Here is a 17,269-nt window from a genome sequence, read left to right on the forward strand (position 1 = left end):
AGACAGGAAGAGAAAATGACCAGATAATTACAATTGCAAATACTGAAGCACTGATCAAACCTAGACAGATGCTACAAAGGAGCAAAGCCCTGCTCCAACCTGGGCTTTAATTATGGCTCCTAACCCTCCCCTGTGATCAACAGAAACAGAAAATGTTACTCTTATTTTCCAAAATAAAAGAAAGGATCATCTTATTTTCCAGAGAAGATAAATTATAAACCCAAGAATAGAAATCCCACATCCAAGTTGTCCTGTGATTCAGCAACAGAATTTATACTTACTCCAAGATCTTTGGAATAATACTCCAGAGATGAATTTGAACCTTAACTGCTTAAGGAATCAAGTGCCCAATTGTTCTGATGTGGATTCAGATTTTTGAGGATTGCCAAGATTAAAACTGGACATCAACTTTATTGTGAAGCTCAGGAAATCCCATATTTTAAGTCACAGAGGACTTTAAGAAGGCCTGGCTTACTGATTCGCCCAGTTGTAATTCTCAGCTGTCACTTAATTCAGGCATTCAGGGATGATCCCCAAATTCAGTCATGCTTCCATCTTCCCTAACTCAACAACTGGCATTTATCTATCTCCTCAGGTGTCCATGTTAGAAACCTTGCAGGCTATCTTGACAAGCACCCTTTCTCTCATTCCTAATCCAATCATTCATTGGATTCTATTTATTCAAATTTTCCTACATAATTCCCAGAATTTTTTGCTTCTCTCCATATCTACACATGCCAATACATCCAAGCCATCATCATCTCCTACTGGACTACTATCATAGCCTCCTAATTGGTTTCCCCTTACTAAGTTTGACTCCCTTACATTCTATTTTCCATGTATCCATAAGAGTGATTTTTAAAATTCATACTGCTCAGGTTTCAGAGGACACTTTCATCTATAAACTCATATCTTTCTTCAACCCTGGAAAATTTCCAGCCATCAATTCTGCAAATATCACTCCTCCACCATTCCCTCCATTCCTTCCACCCAGAAATCTTAATACACATATTTGAATCCTCTCAATATACTCTTCAAGTTTCTTGTCTTTGACTCTTATTCTTCAGTGACTTCTTCAAGAAGGTCTCCCCCAACTCTCCAGTCTAGAGCAAGTCTCCCTGTCACTCCTCTTATAGCACCCCAGACATTTCATGCATGCCATACATAGTAATTTTCATTACAAGGATTATTTAACTTCTGTATCCTTTAAGCTATAAGCTTCATGAAGACAAAGACCAGGTTTGTTTTGTTCCTTGCAATAGTGTCCAGCACCTACCTAGTTATCTTTCATATTGCAGGTGTTCAATAAACACTTGCACATAAATGAAAGAAGCCAGATATTGTAATTTTATATATATATATATATATATACACACACACATATACATATATGTATATATATATATTCAAACACTAGCATCTCTGCCTCATTCTGAAATTTTCTTTAAGTACGTATCACAGGAAAAATCCAGAGAATGAGCTAGATTTTTAGAGTTTTAGATCTAAGGGATATCAAAGTGTGTGGCACAGGGCAGGAAAATTACCTCCTGGTAAAAATAAAAAGGAAGTCCTCTTGTTTCACCTACAAGAAATGTCATTGATATAAAATATTCATTAGAATATGTAGATTGGTAATTAAAGATCCTAGAAAAATTCTAGACTGGATTTTCAAACAGATGGTTTGAGAATAATAAGAAAAGAATATTTTAATTTTTGGAAACAGGTGAAATTAAACTTCCTTTTTTTTGGCTAGAATTTTTACACATGGGGTATCTTAATTTTGACAAAGGGTTTGACAAAAATCTCAAAGAGAAACCTGTAAATACAAAACTGAAGTGGGGTCTAGGAGTTGTAGGTGCATTTGAAAATGGTTGAAACTCATCCTCAAAAAGTTACCAGTAAACCTTTGTAATTAGTAAAAGAAATGTCCTTAGTAGAATATGATGATGAAGTTTCACTTTTCACTTGATCAACATTTTTATTAATAACTTTTAATTACAACAAAGAAATCGTGCTAATGATATTTAAATATGCCACATACACCTAACAGGAGACACACATAGTCTAATTTCACCAGCTGGAAGAAAAACTCAAACTCAGTTTTAGCCAGTTGAAGCAACAAACTAAAAGTCATCCAATAAAATGAGCAAAACTGTAGGTCCTGCATTTATTTTCTATAACCAATTGCACAAAGAAAGAATACAGCACACCTGTTCAGAGTAGTTCCTATAAAAAAATTATCTAAGAATTCTAGTTGATTAAAAGCTTATTAGAGGTGTGATATGGCTACTGAAGAAACTAACACAATCTCAAACCGAAGGGCTTTCATATAACCTAAATGTCAGCTGGATCCCCTTGCTTGACCTACAGCTGCAAAATGAAGCCCGAATGCCAATCCCTCAGCCTAGAGTGACAGGACCATGCCCCGTCCGGAGAGCTGGGAGCTTCTTACAGTTTACGTCCTCAAGCATCCATGTACATTCTTATTCTTGAATCCTTCCATGCAGTCTTTGATTCACCCTCGGTACCTCAAAGTATAACTCAGCCCCTCTACTGGCTTCCAAAACAAATGGATTCCTGCCAAACACCGTGAAAGGTTAGGAGACTATATGGAGATTTGGAGGGATGCAGCGGTGTCACACTGACGAGCAGGGAGCTCCCACCATGCCTACCTGAACCGTTCTTCCTCATTCATCGAACCCCTCATCTCTCACCAAGGCAATCCGCAAATGACCTTGTCTTAGAGCAGTTCTGCACATTCCAAAGCCCCTTGGGTTCTCAGCTTCCATCTCCAAAGACATGTGGGCAAGGAGCATTTTCTCCATCTTAGAATATTCAGACCACACACGATATTAGTCACGTTGCTGCTATCACATCTGGAGTCCCAGGTGCAGTTCTCTGAGGTCCCGGACCCCAGAAAGTACCAAGAGGACAGTGAAGACAGTGGTAAGTGGACCAGAAACCAGTGAGGGAAGCAGAGATGTACTTCATCCATGAAGGGGGAAGGAACCTGACAGCTTAGGAAGTGCACCTTCGCGCTGAAATAGGCCTGTTTTCTACCGCAGCTCTGAGAGAGGCTCATGCATTTCTGCTCAACTACTCCGTTGGCTCCAGTTTTGCCTGGAGCAGCAAAGTGCAAGCAGGGAATGATCGTTAATTTCAAACTGTGGAAGGCAGTCAGGTGAATGAGGAAGGAGACTTACTCTGTCTTGCTCCAGAGGGGAGTTCTAGGGCCCATGAGAAAGAACCATCAAATAACTAAAGAACTACCAACCCCTCCAATGGACCTGGCTTCCTTCCTCACCTGTCGAAGTCTGTGAGGGGGAGTGAGAAAGAATCCCTGGATTGGGTACAAGGTCGGCTCTGGCCACCCTGGGGTTCTCCTCCTCCCCTCCGAAGCACCACGGTTTCAAGTACCGGAAACCTCATTTATCATCTCTTTTTAAAAGTGCCTGCCTCAACTGATTATCCTTGAATTTTAGAGCTCAGTATGTAACTTCTAAAAGTTTCTGTAGCCGGCATCCAGACAGTTCTCCAGCTCTTACTTTCTTCTATAATATGGTTATTAATGCCTCCCCTCAATACTATTTCCTTGAAAGCCCTTTACTACACCATTTCTAAAATTGTCAGGCCTATAATTGTCTATAATGTCTATAAATGTCTATAATGATGAGCGTTAGAAAGGAACATTGTTGTTGTTGTTTTTTTTAACATACTAGAAACTCAAATATCCCAACTTAAGGGCGTGCTTTATTCAATCTTCGAAAGAATGAAACGAAAGCTTTAGCAAAGGACTAAAGCTAGGAGATTCTTAATTTTACTGAAATAGTCTATGAAATCCTATTTACATGGCAGCATAACAAATGCATGTGGGCGGAGATCACCTTGCACCAAGGCCAAAGCTTCTCAGAAGGACATATTTCAATGCGACATTTTTTTGTCATCTATACACCATACAAAAGATTCTATTTCTTCTTTTGAACTTTTATTTCTGTGATTCCACTGCTATGAAGAACCTCATAAATCTCAGTCACTATTTCTCCACTAACACTCTCTTGCTCTTGAACAGAACATGCAAGTATTTCATTCGTGTCTCTTGTGTTAGAGAATCTACAGATGCTGGGAGACAGTTGATATATACTAAGCAAGGTTTTTGTTATAAAAGCAAAGACATTTTTCATGGGTCCAAAAAGGGTTTTTTTATCTCTGGTATCTCAACGGGTGATACAAAATGATGAGCTGCACATAAATTCATTTCAAAAGCAAATCTTTGCAAGCATCTCAGTAAACTAACAGTAATATCTATCTTTCTACCTATAAAATATAACTATATTAAGCTGCTTGATTTGCCTCTCATTCTGGATGAGGCTGATGATGACGACAATAACCAATCTATACTGAAATTTAGTCTCTGCTGGGGTCCATGCTAAGCACAAGAACATTAGATGTAGGTTCCATTATAATCCCCCTTTGACAGAAAAAAGAAACCAAGGTCTAGTAGTTAATACACTTGCTCAACGCAAAGCTGGTGAGTGGCAGGTAGGGTCTGAACGAGTCCAGAGCCCACCTCCCTAACCACCAGGCTATAATTCCTTCAATATGGTACTTCCTAGGACATAAAAACCAGCACAGTATTTGTTAGCTGTCATTTTCAAAAGGAAAAAGTGTAACAAAATGTTTTTGCAAATGACACTTCAGTGATTGAAATAAAGTAAGCCGCCTCAGCATATCTCAAAAAATGTTCCTTCATCTGTGAAGGATTTCCTCATATCTACTCAGATTTGCCCTTTCCCTAATTAATCCTAACTCTCTGTTTGTGCCTGACACAGGTAATTAATCATATTTTGACTTATTTGAGAAATAAGACATCTATACAAGTAACTCTCATGCAAGACAAAAGAATGACGGTTTGAACAGAAACCGAATGCTTTGTAGCATGTCAAGCCTTGCACATTGTCAATATTCAACAAATACATACAGAAAACAAATTAAATCCAGACACGTGCTTAGGTCATTGCTTGTGTACTAGAACGAGCTCCACTCTGCTCAGGATCTTGGAATTGAATTGCTGAGGATAAAATAGGCCAAGACTTTTATTTTTAAAATGAGATAACCAGAGAACAGAGAAGCTAAATGACTGGCCTAAGATCACACGGCTGGCACTTGCAGAGGAGATCCCCGAGCCTAGCACTTCCCAGTGAGACTGATGTCTGCTAATGGCCTCCATATGCCTGTATAGATTAACTTTCTTTTATAAAAATAGAGGCTATCAAGTGAGACTATAGAAGCAAGAACTTCATATTTCCTTCAATGACTCCAGAAGAGCAGGAAAGGAGAGAAAGTTCATTTTTAAAAACCTACGCTGACAAGCACGGCTGTCATCGAGATAGTGCCCTGGGAAGCAGGCGGTGCTGCAGGTGCCAAGGTGGGACAGAACGAGGTCGGCACCACACGAGGTGCAGGAGAAGGGTCCTGTGCCCTGGCAGGTTCTGCAGGAGGAGTGACATTCTGCAGAGGGAAAAGAGACACAAAGAGAACCTATGTAGCCAAAACTCCTTTCCAAAGCAGCAGCCCGAGAGGTGTTAATAAAAGCCCCAACTGAGAGCGTTAGCTGGTCTAGTTTATTGTCCCACAGCGTGCTCCCCGCCTCCCCTCTCTCTCTGGGGAAGTTCCAATCCTCTCCCGCTACTGCCCCCAAGAAAAGCTCATGAGGCACCGCCAGCTCCTGTGTCCGGCACGTACTCACTTTTACAAGCTCCTCTGTCTGCGTAGAATCCAGAAGGGCAGTCAGGCGCACAGTGGTCCCCCAGCAGCAGGTGCCGGGCATTCTGGCAGCTCAGGCAGATGCTGCCGGTGTGCTGGAGATCAGCGGCACAGTGCCGGCACAGAGGATGGCAGTCTGGGGGGGGGGGCACACAGAAGGCACAAGGTCTCGTCACTACACCAGAGGGCAGAAGGGACGGCAATTACCCCGCTGCAGCGCAGACATCAGGAGAGCAGCCCAAAGGCAGGACACCCCAGGAAAGGAGACGTTTAGGACCTGCACAAACGGTGCATTTGAGGTTTTTAGCAAATGGCCAGGCCCAGCACAGCTATTAAGTTTTCATCCCTTTTCAACTGAACGACCTTCAAGTACTAGAACGGCATGTGATAGATTCTTACCCGGAGTATAGAGAGAATTGTCGGACCAATAGCAACAGTACAGCCAATACTATCAACACCTCCCCCAAGAGTTCTGGGAACTCTAGCCCAGCATGCCCCCTGCACAGTGCTTCTGAGGGGGGCATGGTGCTCTCCACAAGCTGCCCTCCCAGGAATTTGGCCTTCCAGAGTCAGCACACCAGTCTCGGGTGTTGATATGGAGGGGTTGGGGTTAGATAAGTGGGCTGAGTCGGTGGAAAATTTTAGTCTTCAAATAGAGGTGAAGTTACAAAGAAGAGTTGCGAGCTGAAAAGTCATTTTCATGACCCAATACATAATTCACAGAAGCTTTGTTTATAAGTTGTGATTAAAGCTCTAAGACAAACGATCCGGTACAGCCAGCACGGTCTCTCGTGCTCGCCCATGTAACAGTCATCCTTCCCTTCAAGAACCCGACTGCATTCAGCTTCCGTCCTCTGCCTATTTTAAGTGGTAATCGCCCTTCAGGTCCTGTTTGCCTCCTCCATCCCAAAGGCAGAAGAAAATCCACAAATCCTGATTTACCCACCAAAATGAAAAAGGAGTCAAGGCCTAGGAAATGAAGTTAGAGCTGTAACCACAGGCCTTTCCCTCGTTCCCTGTAGGATTCAGAGCCCTGTCTGCACTTGCTAATGCACCACTCAGGGACCAGATATGGCCTCTTTGGCTCAGAGTCTTGTAGATAGAGATTGTGATCTCGAGCAATGTTTAGATGAAAAAAATTCTTGTCAGTGAAACAGATGGCCTGTCCCCTGAAATATGTTAACACAGGTCTTTTTCTCTATACCTCTCTATACCCTCAGCGATACTTTTGTAACTGCTGACCACCTGAGACGTGTTCCCTGCAGAAGTGGGTCTCAGTCCCACACCCGCACCCACTCATCCCCACAAGGAGCCATTTGAGGACCTGCACAGCCACTCCAGAAGTTGAGCCGAGTGTCCTCCTCAGAATGCCAACTCTTCTTGTGGGCACACAAACGAACAGCCCCTGCCCGTTCTCTGAACTTTGGGAGTTTCAAGTTACGGGCAGCCTTTTGCCCATATTAGGAACAATTCTTGATCTCCTAAGAGCAAAATTAATCCTCATTACAGACCTTTGGTAAATTATAAAGGAAAACGATGTCTGCATTAAGAGAAAGAGGATAGAAGGCTACTTCCCCCGACTTAGTGTAAGGTTTCCGCACAATGTTCTCTTTTTCCTGTGCTCTCCTCACAGTGCCAGGAGCTAAAGGGGAGATTCAGAAAGCTTTGAAAGTTGCTGGAGCAAATGGAGGTGACCGTGTTTTATGATTACCTGAATGAGGAGGTACCTGCGAGGGTTGGAAACCTGAGAAACATTACTGATTCAAGGCTCCATTATTTGAAAAGTCACAGCCTCTTCCTCTTTCAAGCCAGTGCTTACAGAGAGTCCTGGGCTCAGGCATGCATCAACAAGATCTGCAGGTGTTCGGTGGTCTAAAAGCTAGTTGCATCTAACTGAAGCTTTCTCTAGTGTGCAATTAGAGGAATGAAAAAGAATAATCACCAAGGGGATGCTTTGAAGAGAAAGTAAGAAGATCTCTGGAGTACTTTGTGGGTACAATAAATAAATATTTATGAATCTGTCTGATCTTGGGGATCTCTAGAAGCCGCTGAAATGAGTGTAATGTGCATTAATTACTACTGAAGGAAGCTAGAGCTAGGCTAGGACGCTCCTCTCCGCTCTCATGGCAGCTGCTTGTAAACCCTGTCTCCAGGCATCATCCCGACCCTCCGCCTCCTCCCAGGTTATTCTGTCTTCTACTTCATTCAGCCCCTCAAGCACAACCTTCCCCGTCAGCCTCAAAACATCTTTCTTTACCCATTTTTATCTCATTTCTTCTCTCACAGGATGAAATGGCTAATTCCTTTGCCCACATTCTTGATCCAATTTTCAACATTATTAGAACATCATTTCAGCATTATTGCATTTTGTACCCCATCTCTCTTCACTCTCCTTGACCTCAACCTCTGAACAGGCTCTGCATTACCAATGCCTCCAAAGCTTTTCTCTACAACCACACCGCTGTCTCTCACCTTCCCCTCATCATCCAACTTCCCTGCCTCCCTAACTCCTCAGCTTGCTGGGATCTGCCTTCAACCTCCAGGAGTCTGCTGTGGTTTTGCCTTGAAAAGGTCTCTGACCACCTCTTATGACCAAATCGAATGGCTTCCTCTAATTCCTAACCTACGGGAGATCCCTACAACACACGACAGCCCTGGCTGCCCTCCTCCTTGACCCCCCATCCTCCTTTAGTTTGCTTTATCCTGGTGCTCTTCACGGCCAGGTCCTTGTTCTCTGCCATTGTCTGCCTGATAAATGTAGACATTCCTCACAACCTCACCTTCTGCCATCTCCTAATCAAGTCCCATCCTCTGAAGGTCCTAAACTAGACAAGGCTGTTTGCATCGTACTTTGGTAGACAGCTACTAGAAGCCAGCGGAAAGGGCTCAAGAGTCTCAGAGACTCCAAAATCACTCGAGGCCTCTACCTCTCTTCATGGCTCCATGTGAAGCCTTAAGAAGGTATTGCATCAGTTGCCAGACATATCACGTTGCATGATGGAGTACCCAGAAGCAAGTAGAAGTCAATAAATGGCACCTGAAAATATAAAACAATCAACTGCAGGTTTCCCAAAGCATCACATTAATGCAAGGAAGTTTCAAGTTTTACCTTATACATGAGACTGTAACTACCCGAGTCTGGAAGTTGGGCTCCCTCTTTTTGTTCATGACTTGAATTCATTCCTTATTCATTCATCCATGGTTTAAAAAGTCATACTGAACACCCAGTCCTATGAATAGATTCATTCCAAAACAACAAGCTAAGGGAGCCCATGTGAATGCATTCATGCAAACCTCCCTTCCCAACTCTCTCATTTACAAGCCCCCAACAGAAGACCACTGAAATATGCTCTGAAACCCTGCTCTCAAGTCAGTCTGAAGGTTGAATGACTTTTCTTCAACCAACCAGAAAAGAAAAATAAACTCCTACAACCTAGGAAACACCTCTGTCCTAGAGAGAATTCTTTGGGAGAGCTCAAAATGAGTAATGATGTGCAGGGAAAGAAGCCAGAAATCAGAGCAAAAAGGGCTTAAGGATTAATACCTGTGTTCTGACTTACAATCAGAAAAGTATGGTTCCTGAGAGCAGAGTACAGAACTCAGGGGTGACAGGTTACAAGTGGCCTGTCCCATTGGGTACCACCTGTAAGCAAGTTTCAGGTTCAAGCCTGGGGGGCCCCTGAGATCTTCTGCCCAGAAGAGGGGCTGAGCGTGGCTCTGACAAGAACCTTGAGGTTTTGTTTTTCTGAATACAACGTGAGCCATGGAAGAAAATATGAAAAACATTTTTATAAATATAAATAAACATAAACACCACCCTAAGTAGCCCTTTCAGAGTAAATAACTATTGACGTTGACATTTTTCTCTTAGTAGTTCTTTTTCTACATACTTTTACATACATAGCTTTTTACATAAATGAGATTATATTAAATGTTGTCATATAATATCTTTTTTTTTTTACTCAATACCATCAGCATTTCCACATGTCATGAGGCACTCTTTGTAAACATCATTTTAGGGACTACATAATATCCCAGCTTTGAATAAATAATCAAGAAACTTGTACTTTTCATATATAGCTGACCCTTGAAAAACTAAGTGTTGGGGCACTGACCCCTTGCACAGTCAAAAATCCATGTATGGGGCGCCTGAGTGGCTCAGTCATTAAGCGTCTGCCTTCGGCTCAGGGCGTGATCCTGGCATTCTTGGATCGAGCCCCACATCAGGCTCCTCCACTGGAAGCTTGCTTCTTACTCTCCCACTCCCCCTGCTTGTGTTCCTTCTTTCGCTGCCTGTCTCTCTCTCTGTCAAATAAATAAATGAAATCTTTAAAAAAAATTTTTAAAAAATCCATGTATAATGTTTGGCTCCCCCAAAACTTAACTACTAATAGCCTACTGTTGACTGGGAGCCTTATTGATAACCTAAATAATCAATTAATAAACATTCTGTAGGTTATAGATATTATATACTGTATTTTTACAATAAAGTAGAGAAAAGAAAATCTTAAAATCATAAGGGAAAAAAATACATTTACCATATTGTACTGAATTTATTTTTAAAAATCTACATATAGATGGACCCATCAAACCTGTGTCCGTCTAGGGTGAACTGTACTTAAACATTTACACCCAATTTGTCCACTTCTATAATTGAGGCCCTGATAAGACTTCTGTGCATTTTAGAATAGCTCCCAAAAGACATTATCAGGAATACAATTCAAATTTTTTAAAGTTTTTAAAAAAATCTTGTTTATTTATGGGGGGAGGGGCAGAGGGAGAAGGAGAAAGAAACCCAAGCAGACTCTGTGCTGAGTGCGGAGACCGACACTGGGCTCAATCTCACCACTCTGAGATTATTACCTGAGCCAAAATCAAGAGCTGGAGGCTTAACCGACTGAGCCAGCCAGGCGCCCCAATTCATATTATTATTACAACTTATATTTATTGAGCTCGGAATATATATCAATATATTTATAATAAATGTATAATCTCATGCATAGTCTGCAAAAATGCAGTAGGTGATGTTATTATCCCCATTTTAAAGATGAAGAGACGGAGACTCAGAGGTTAAGTCATTTGCTCACACATGTCATATTCACACTGACTCCAGAGCATGTACTTTTAACCACTACAGGCAGAAAAACAATGTAAAATTCTTAATAGGTATTGCAGATTCCATTCCAGAAAGTTTGTAACAGTTTACATTTCCAAGAGTCACTCATGAGACTGTTTCCTCATAACTCGGCCTGCGCTAAGGAACTGAAAAATAGTAAAACAACCTTGGTTAATTTGGTTGGTGAAAACTGCAGTTACATCATGGTTTACATTTATACTTCTTTTATCATAAGTGAGGCTGAGCATTAAAAAAATCTTTCAAACAACAAAAATGGTTTAACTGTCTACTGTAATCATACAGCTTTCAGTATGGTCAGGAAAAACAACCCTGCATATATAATTACAATTGAGTAAGAAATGTGTGTAATCAAACAATAATTTGAGATATCAACCAATGAGTTCTTTGTCATCCATGGTAAGTAACCACCGCCCCCTGCCCCCAGAACCAGGAAGCATGGGCCGTCATGTGCTCGCACAGAAAGTTATCAGAATCAGATCTAAAAGATACCATAATCACAGAGCTCAGGGAAAAGATGAAAGGTGGAAGGAAAAACAAACCTGAATGTGCACTGGAGCTAATGGACCCAGGCCCTGCACCACCACTACAATCCCTACACTCTCCACTTCAGTGCCCCAACCCAGAAAAACCCTTCCATCTGGAGAGGAAGAAGGGACAGAGAGACCATTCACCTTACCCTTGCCCTCCCCTCCCACGGAACAGGTTGGAGGCAGCTAAGTGGCATATTCGACAATCCGACAGTGAAGTGGACTTGGGCTGTGCTTCTCGCCTTCAAAGCGTTTTCTCCGAATTGAGACCTGTGCCACAGGCCAGTAGAGATGGTGGCCACAGCCGGATGAGCAACAATAGAGTGTATGGCAAACACTGAGAGGCAGGACTGCCACGAGATTGTTACGAACCCTTTGTAAAATGCTAATGGGTAAGGACCAGGGTGCCATGGAAGTCTGTACCAGGGCTCCCGACTCAGTCTAGGGACGGGGAAGGCCTCCTAGACAGGGTGGAGCCCGAACCCTGCGTGGGGGTTAGCTGCAAGAGGAGCTCAGCTGGGTGAGAGGGTTCGGAAAGGGTTCCAAGAAGAGGGAAAACTTAGGCAAAAACCAGGCAGCCCAACAGAACAGGATGCCTTTAAGGAACTGAGAGAAGTTCAGCATGGCTGGATCCTGAAGAGCATAGAAAAGAGCCACTCAGGACCCAGCTGTACCAGTTTTAGAATACCATGAAAGGGAGCATGTATTTTATCCTAAAGGCAATTGGGAATGGGTTTATGTGTGTCTATGTTCTTTGCCAGTCTATTTACAGAGGTGTCTGTGTGTTTATTACAGATTTAAATGAGAAATTGTTGGATGGAAGATAACTAGTGATGAGCGAAGACACGAGAACCATAGCAAAGCACCAACAATTCAAGAAAACCCTGACATACAGCAGCTCTCAATAGGAATCTTGCTGGGGAGGGGACAGGGATCCCTATCGTTCTTTCCCCTCCTTTCCCCCCATTATGTATAGAAGACCCTCTCTGTTCATAATATCCCCCTGCTGAACTGTTCTCATGAGGCTTGTGCTAGACTAGGCATATTAAGAATACTATAACATAAGTACATGAAAGCTGTCAGGACCAGGAATGAAGATCTCAGGTTTCCTTTGAGAAGGAAGGCCAACATACCAGTGGTTTGTCTTTCAGGCATGACCTGGGAAGACCTTTTCACAAATTGTCAGCCTCCAAAATACCTTTAAAATTTAAAACAAAATCGAATTTGGCTAAATCAGTAGGACCTAGTAGGTAGCCCCCACCTATTTGTTGAATGAAAGAAAAAAAAAAGGTCACTGAAGTCAAAATCCTAGGAAATTGTAGGGAATTTGGAGGCTCGTGAAAAGGTCAATGTGGATTGCATCTCCTAGTTTTCAAAATCGACTTCAGGCCAAGACAAAGGGCACTGCTTGGCTATGTATGTGACAATTTACAACTGTCTTGTCAGTAGGATTTGAGATAATGGAAAGTGAAATTTCCCCACAGCCAGCCAAATGTATGAAGTACACACTCGACACATAATTAAGAGGTGGTATGAGCCCCATCTCCAGGCACTGCAGGAGATGACTATGTGTTCCGGGGAACTGCTTGGACACCAGTCACTTCATGCGTAGTGAAATCTATACACCTATTTTCTAAGACTTAAGCTGATTTGGAGGCAACTCTTGCATTCTTCCTGGTAGGTGGTGACCGTCTGACCAATCCTAATTCAGATCTTTGCTGGACCCACACTATAGGAACACAACTGTCAGAAACTGTGTCCTTAAAATGGCAGTGGTATCCTTAGAGGCCAACACACTACAGAGTGAGCTCCCCTATAATCCTTCTCACCCCACCTTCTATGCCCGTCCCCACCCCCCTCAGGTGACATTTGGAACAATTTCACAGGATACACAAGAGGAAGTTTATACTGTCACTGCCTAATTGGAACCAGGGCTGCAGTTACTATAATAGGGGAATTGAGTTTCCAACCCACCAATCTAGCCGCCCCTGCAAGGATTAACGTCCCATCCTAAAAGCCCCATCTCTAAGGTAAGGCATTTGCATCTGACCTTGCTGTCTGCAATCAAAAAACGGAGGCTAACCTCAAATATGTCTAAATGGTGAATGTGTATCCATTAATTGCTTAAAAACAGCGCCTATTCCGGAGGCCGTCTCTCTGAGTCCTAGCTTTGCTACTCAGTAAGTAAATCCTTATTTGTCACGATTTCAATTATAGTGAAGAGTCTTTAAATATAAAACTCATTAAGGGTGACAAGGAAAGAAGAGAGACCCAGGATATGTTTATGTGTAGCCTGTTTCGGATTACTGGTATATAATAAGCATGTGGTCTGGGGAGGGCAGATGGAATCCCAGTTGTTTGTATGTGTGCCTGCTTGCTAACGAACCCAGTGAATTAGCACTTTAAACACACAAATTAATGAACACATTACAAGGGAGACTGGAAATGGAGTATTAGCTTGGCTGAAATAAATACATTTCTTGTTTTTAAGCAAGCAGAGGATTCCATTTGTTTTCTAAATATGCACAGCATGCAGACATGCTAAAAATTTAAAGAGATAAAAAATAATATTTTGACTCAGCAGCTGTAATACCCTCTCATATGTCACCCTGCAGCTGTAAGGAAATTACATGTGGTCATCACTGTGTGATGCTTTCTTCAAATCACAAAGGCTCTGCTTCGAGGATCAGTGAGGATTACCCACAATCATGATGGATGGGAGCACACGGCAGTGAAATGACTTATTTCACGTCTTTGGAGCAAAGTCAAAAAAGCTTGAAGATATTAAAGTAAATGTGTACTGTCGAAGCAATGGCTTTGGATGTTGGTTTTATAGGGCAGTGACTCCTTAGCTGATAAATAATGACCTATAAAGACAAATTTAGACACACAGTGAGTTTTTAATAATGTCCTGTCAGTCGATTAGGTTCTTAATGTAACCACATTAAATGCGTTTGGAAGCGGTTACGATTATCAGCACTTGTGGCTGTTTCTCATCAGGCGAAAAAGAAATGATTTCATGCCAGACAGAGCTCAGGGCCCTTAAAGTGGGCATAGAATTTGAATTCTGATGCCACTTTTTAAAATTGACGAGGTACTGCTTGTGAGACAGTACGGAAGAAACCCAGAAAATAACATACAGATGGCAGAAGAGAAAGAAGCACCCTCTCTTTCCCCTTCACTTGCTTTGTTCCAGCCCACCCGCAAGCTCTTGTAGACCACGTGTTCTGGGAGCGGCAGGAGGCAGCGCCAGATGTAAGAGCAAAGCTCTCCGCTCGGTTTCGGTGCCAGTTCTTGCTGCCAACAAGAGGTCACGAGCACCACTCCTCCGTGTATGTCAGGGCCTTCTACCTCGCCTTCCACCAGTTTATGCTTCGCTCTTGGTGCACCTCCCAAACAGGAGAACATTCACTCCAATGAGCGTTTATGGACTGTCAGTTGGCTGTGACACGGCACTATGGAAGTTTCCATAGGAGATAGAGCATTGAGTCAGACTCGGCGTCTTCCCTTGAGATGTTCATGACAGGGTCTACAGGAGGAAAGCCATGGCGGTGTCTTAGGAGGGCCAGAGAATATTTTACCCAGAAAGAATCAGAGGGACTTGAGCTTTGTGAGGTGTGGCAATGATCAGAATGTGGAATAGGGCGGGGAGGAAGCAGGGTAACTCAACTGTTTTGAATTCTGCGGACTGAAAAATCAGCAATGGGTGGACAAGAAATTCAGGAGACAGAAGAAAAGGAGCTCGTGGGTTAAGGGACATGTAGACAGGGTTTGTGGGTATGGTGTTCCTGTGGATTAGATGTCCAGGACGTAGACAGGTAGAGACGAGGGCCCGGAGATGACCGTCCCATGTGCACTCCACGTGGACTCCAGAGGCAGTGAGAGGTATCATTGTCCCTGGGAAAGGGGCTGGGTGGGGACAGGGAAGGAGGGGGATGAAATGAATAACGAGCAAAGGAAATAACTGACAGGCAAGTCCAGCTCCTGAAGGTGACGTGCCCTCAGCTCAGGCCACAGACAGAGGAGCCAGGGTGAGGGGACTCCTTCCTCAAAGTAAGGCATGAGGAAAAAGAGGGATCTAAAAGAAGAAGCAGAGCCCTTGAGGAGAAAAGGTGAGGAGGTTTTTTGTTGTTGTTTTTATCAGATTACGCTATTCTTCCAAATGAGAAAGAAAGCAGAGATGTAAACTGATCTGACTGAGTGAGATTTGAGTTGAGGGAAGGTATGGACGGTGTGTAAGGAAAGGCACGGTGGGCGAGATGACAAAGCATCGAAGGGAGCTGTAAATAGCAGGACTGCCGAGAAGCAGAGAAGGTCCAGCTGGAACTAGATCAGGGCCCGGAAGCTGGTGACATGTGCTCAGTTGTGTGCTCCGTGACACGGCACTGCTTCCATGCCTGGCTCTCCTACTCGCTAGCTGTGAAACATCGAGTAAGTTGGCTAATGTCTCTAATCTCAGTCTTCCGGGCTATAAAATGGAGATACTACTGATACAGAACAGACCTCCAGGGTTGCAGTCAGGATTAAATGAGATAGTATATGTGAGGAGCTGTCACGCACTAAATGTTCAATAAGCATTGGCCATTATTTCTGCAGTAGGCCCAGTCAGAACTGACACTGGCAAACCAATCATCACGCCTACATCTAAGTCACTCTTCTTGTCTATAGCATGTAAACCACAGAGATTTACACGCGTGAAAGAAACATAAGTACGTGCAGCCTTAGCGATCTTGCCATCTTTAGTACTGAGAGGATAACCTGTGGGTCTAAATTCAGTTGTGTTCTTTAAGTAAGCCTTGTAGTTCTTATGAAGACAATGGCAATCTTGACTTCATTGGGAGCCCTGCCATGCTGAAAGCTTGGAAGTAAGGTCTTTCTGTAAGGTAAAATATTGTTTAGGAAAAGTCACATGAAGGAGAAGTATACAAGTTCTTCTTCTTCTTTAATTTAGAAAGGCGCAATTTAAGCATAGGTCATGTTCTTTTTTTTCTGGAAGGTAAAGAAAAGAAACACCTTGGAATATTCAATCATCCTTCAACAGACAGTGTGGTCTCTTAAATAAAACACAAATTGGGAGAACAAGGAAGAGACAATCATTGAAAGTTCTGGAGAAAGATTGGATATGCAACTCACAGTTCAAGCAATAGGAGATAGGGTGACAAGATGAGGAATAAGAAAAGAAAGTACATTGCCAAAAAAGAAGATAAGGAAAATAAAGCTGCAAGTGTTCAAAGAAAAAAAAAAGATACTAGAAAATTGAAAAAATATAGAGATAGAAGAATTGAACCAGATGGAATGAAGTGGGAGGTGAACAAGAAAGAGATAAGAAGCAAAAAATGGGTCACACTAAGAAGAAAGATCCTTGATAGAATTAGGATGGGAAGCAGTAGAGGGAATGAGAGTAGTCATTAGGATGCCACGTTCGAGTCACTCATTTACCCAGCCTTTCTTGATCACTGCCTATGCGCCAGTCACTGCACTGAGAATTCCCACAGAATAAGAATTCCCACCTCTACAGGAAAGCATCTTGGAATGATCAAATGAAAAGGTAAATGAGAAAATGTTTTGGAAGGTATAAAACTCCACAAACACACCAGTATTACTATTACTAATAACATGAGAAACAGACCCAGTCCCAGCTGAAGCCCCGGATCTCATACTCAACCTCCAGAGGGCCGAGCAGGAAATCCAGTTCCTCCTGGTAACTGCCCAGGTCCACAACAGGAAAATGGCCCCTCAAATTAAGTTATACAAACATAATGGAAAGCTGGTTAGCCATGAAAAATGACAATAATGTGGATTCTTCCAATATTTGCCAACACACAGAAATATATAAATTGAT

The 17,269-nt window shown here is 42.7% G+C and overlaps 1 protein-coding gene across 1 annotated transcript in view; it reads right to left on the reverse strand.

Moving 5' to 3' along the window:
- FRAS1 (Fraser extracellular matrix complex subunit 1) overlaps window positions 1-17,269 on the reverse strand; it is a 416,963-nt gene that overhangs the window by 164,416 nt on the left and 235,278 nt on the right. The window contains exons 21-22 of the mRNA XM_040625321.1: window positions 5,747-5,899; window positions 5,362-5,508 (exon numbers count right to left, since the gene is read on the reverse strand). Coding sequence (XP_040481255.1) covers window positions 5,362-5,508; window positions 5,747-5,899 — 300 coding nt within the window. The remainder of the gene's footprint in view (window positions 1-5,361; window positions 5,509-5,746; window positions 5,900-17,269) is intronic.

This window comes from Ursus maritimus, unplaced genomic scaffold (assembly GCF_017311325.1).
Source record: "Ursus maritimus isolate PB19 unplaced genomic scaffold, ASM1731132v1 scaffold_8, whole genome shotgun sequence".
NCBI lineage: Eukaryota > Metazoa > Chordata > Mammalia > Carnivora > Ursidae > Ursus > Ursus maritimus.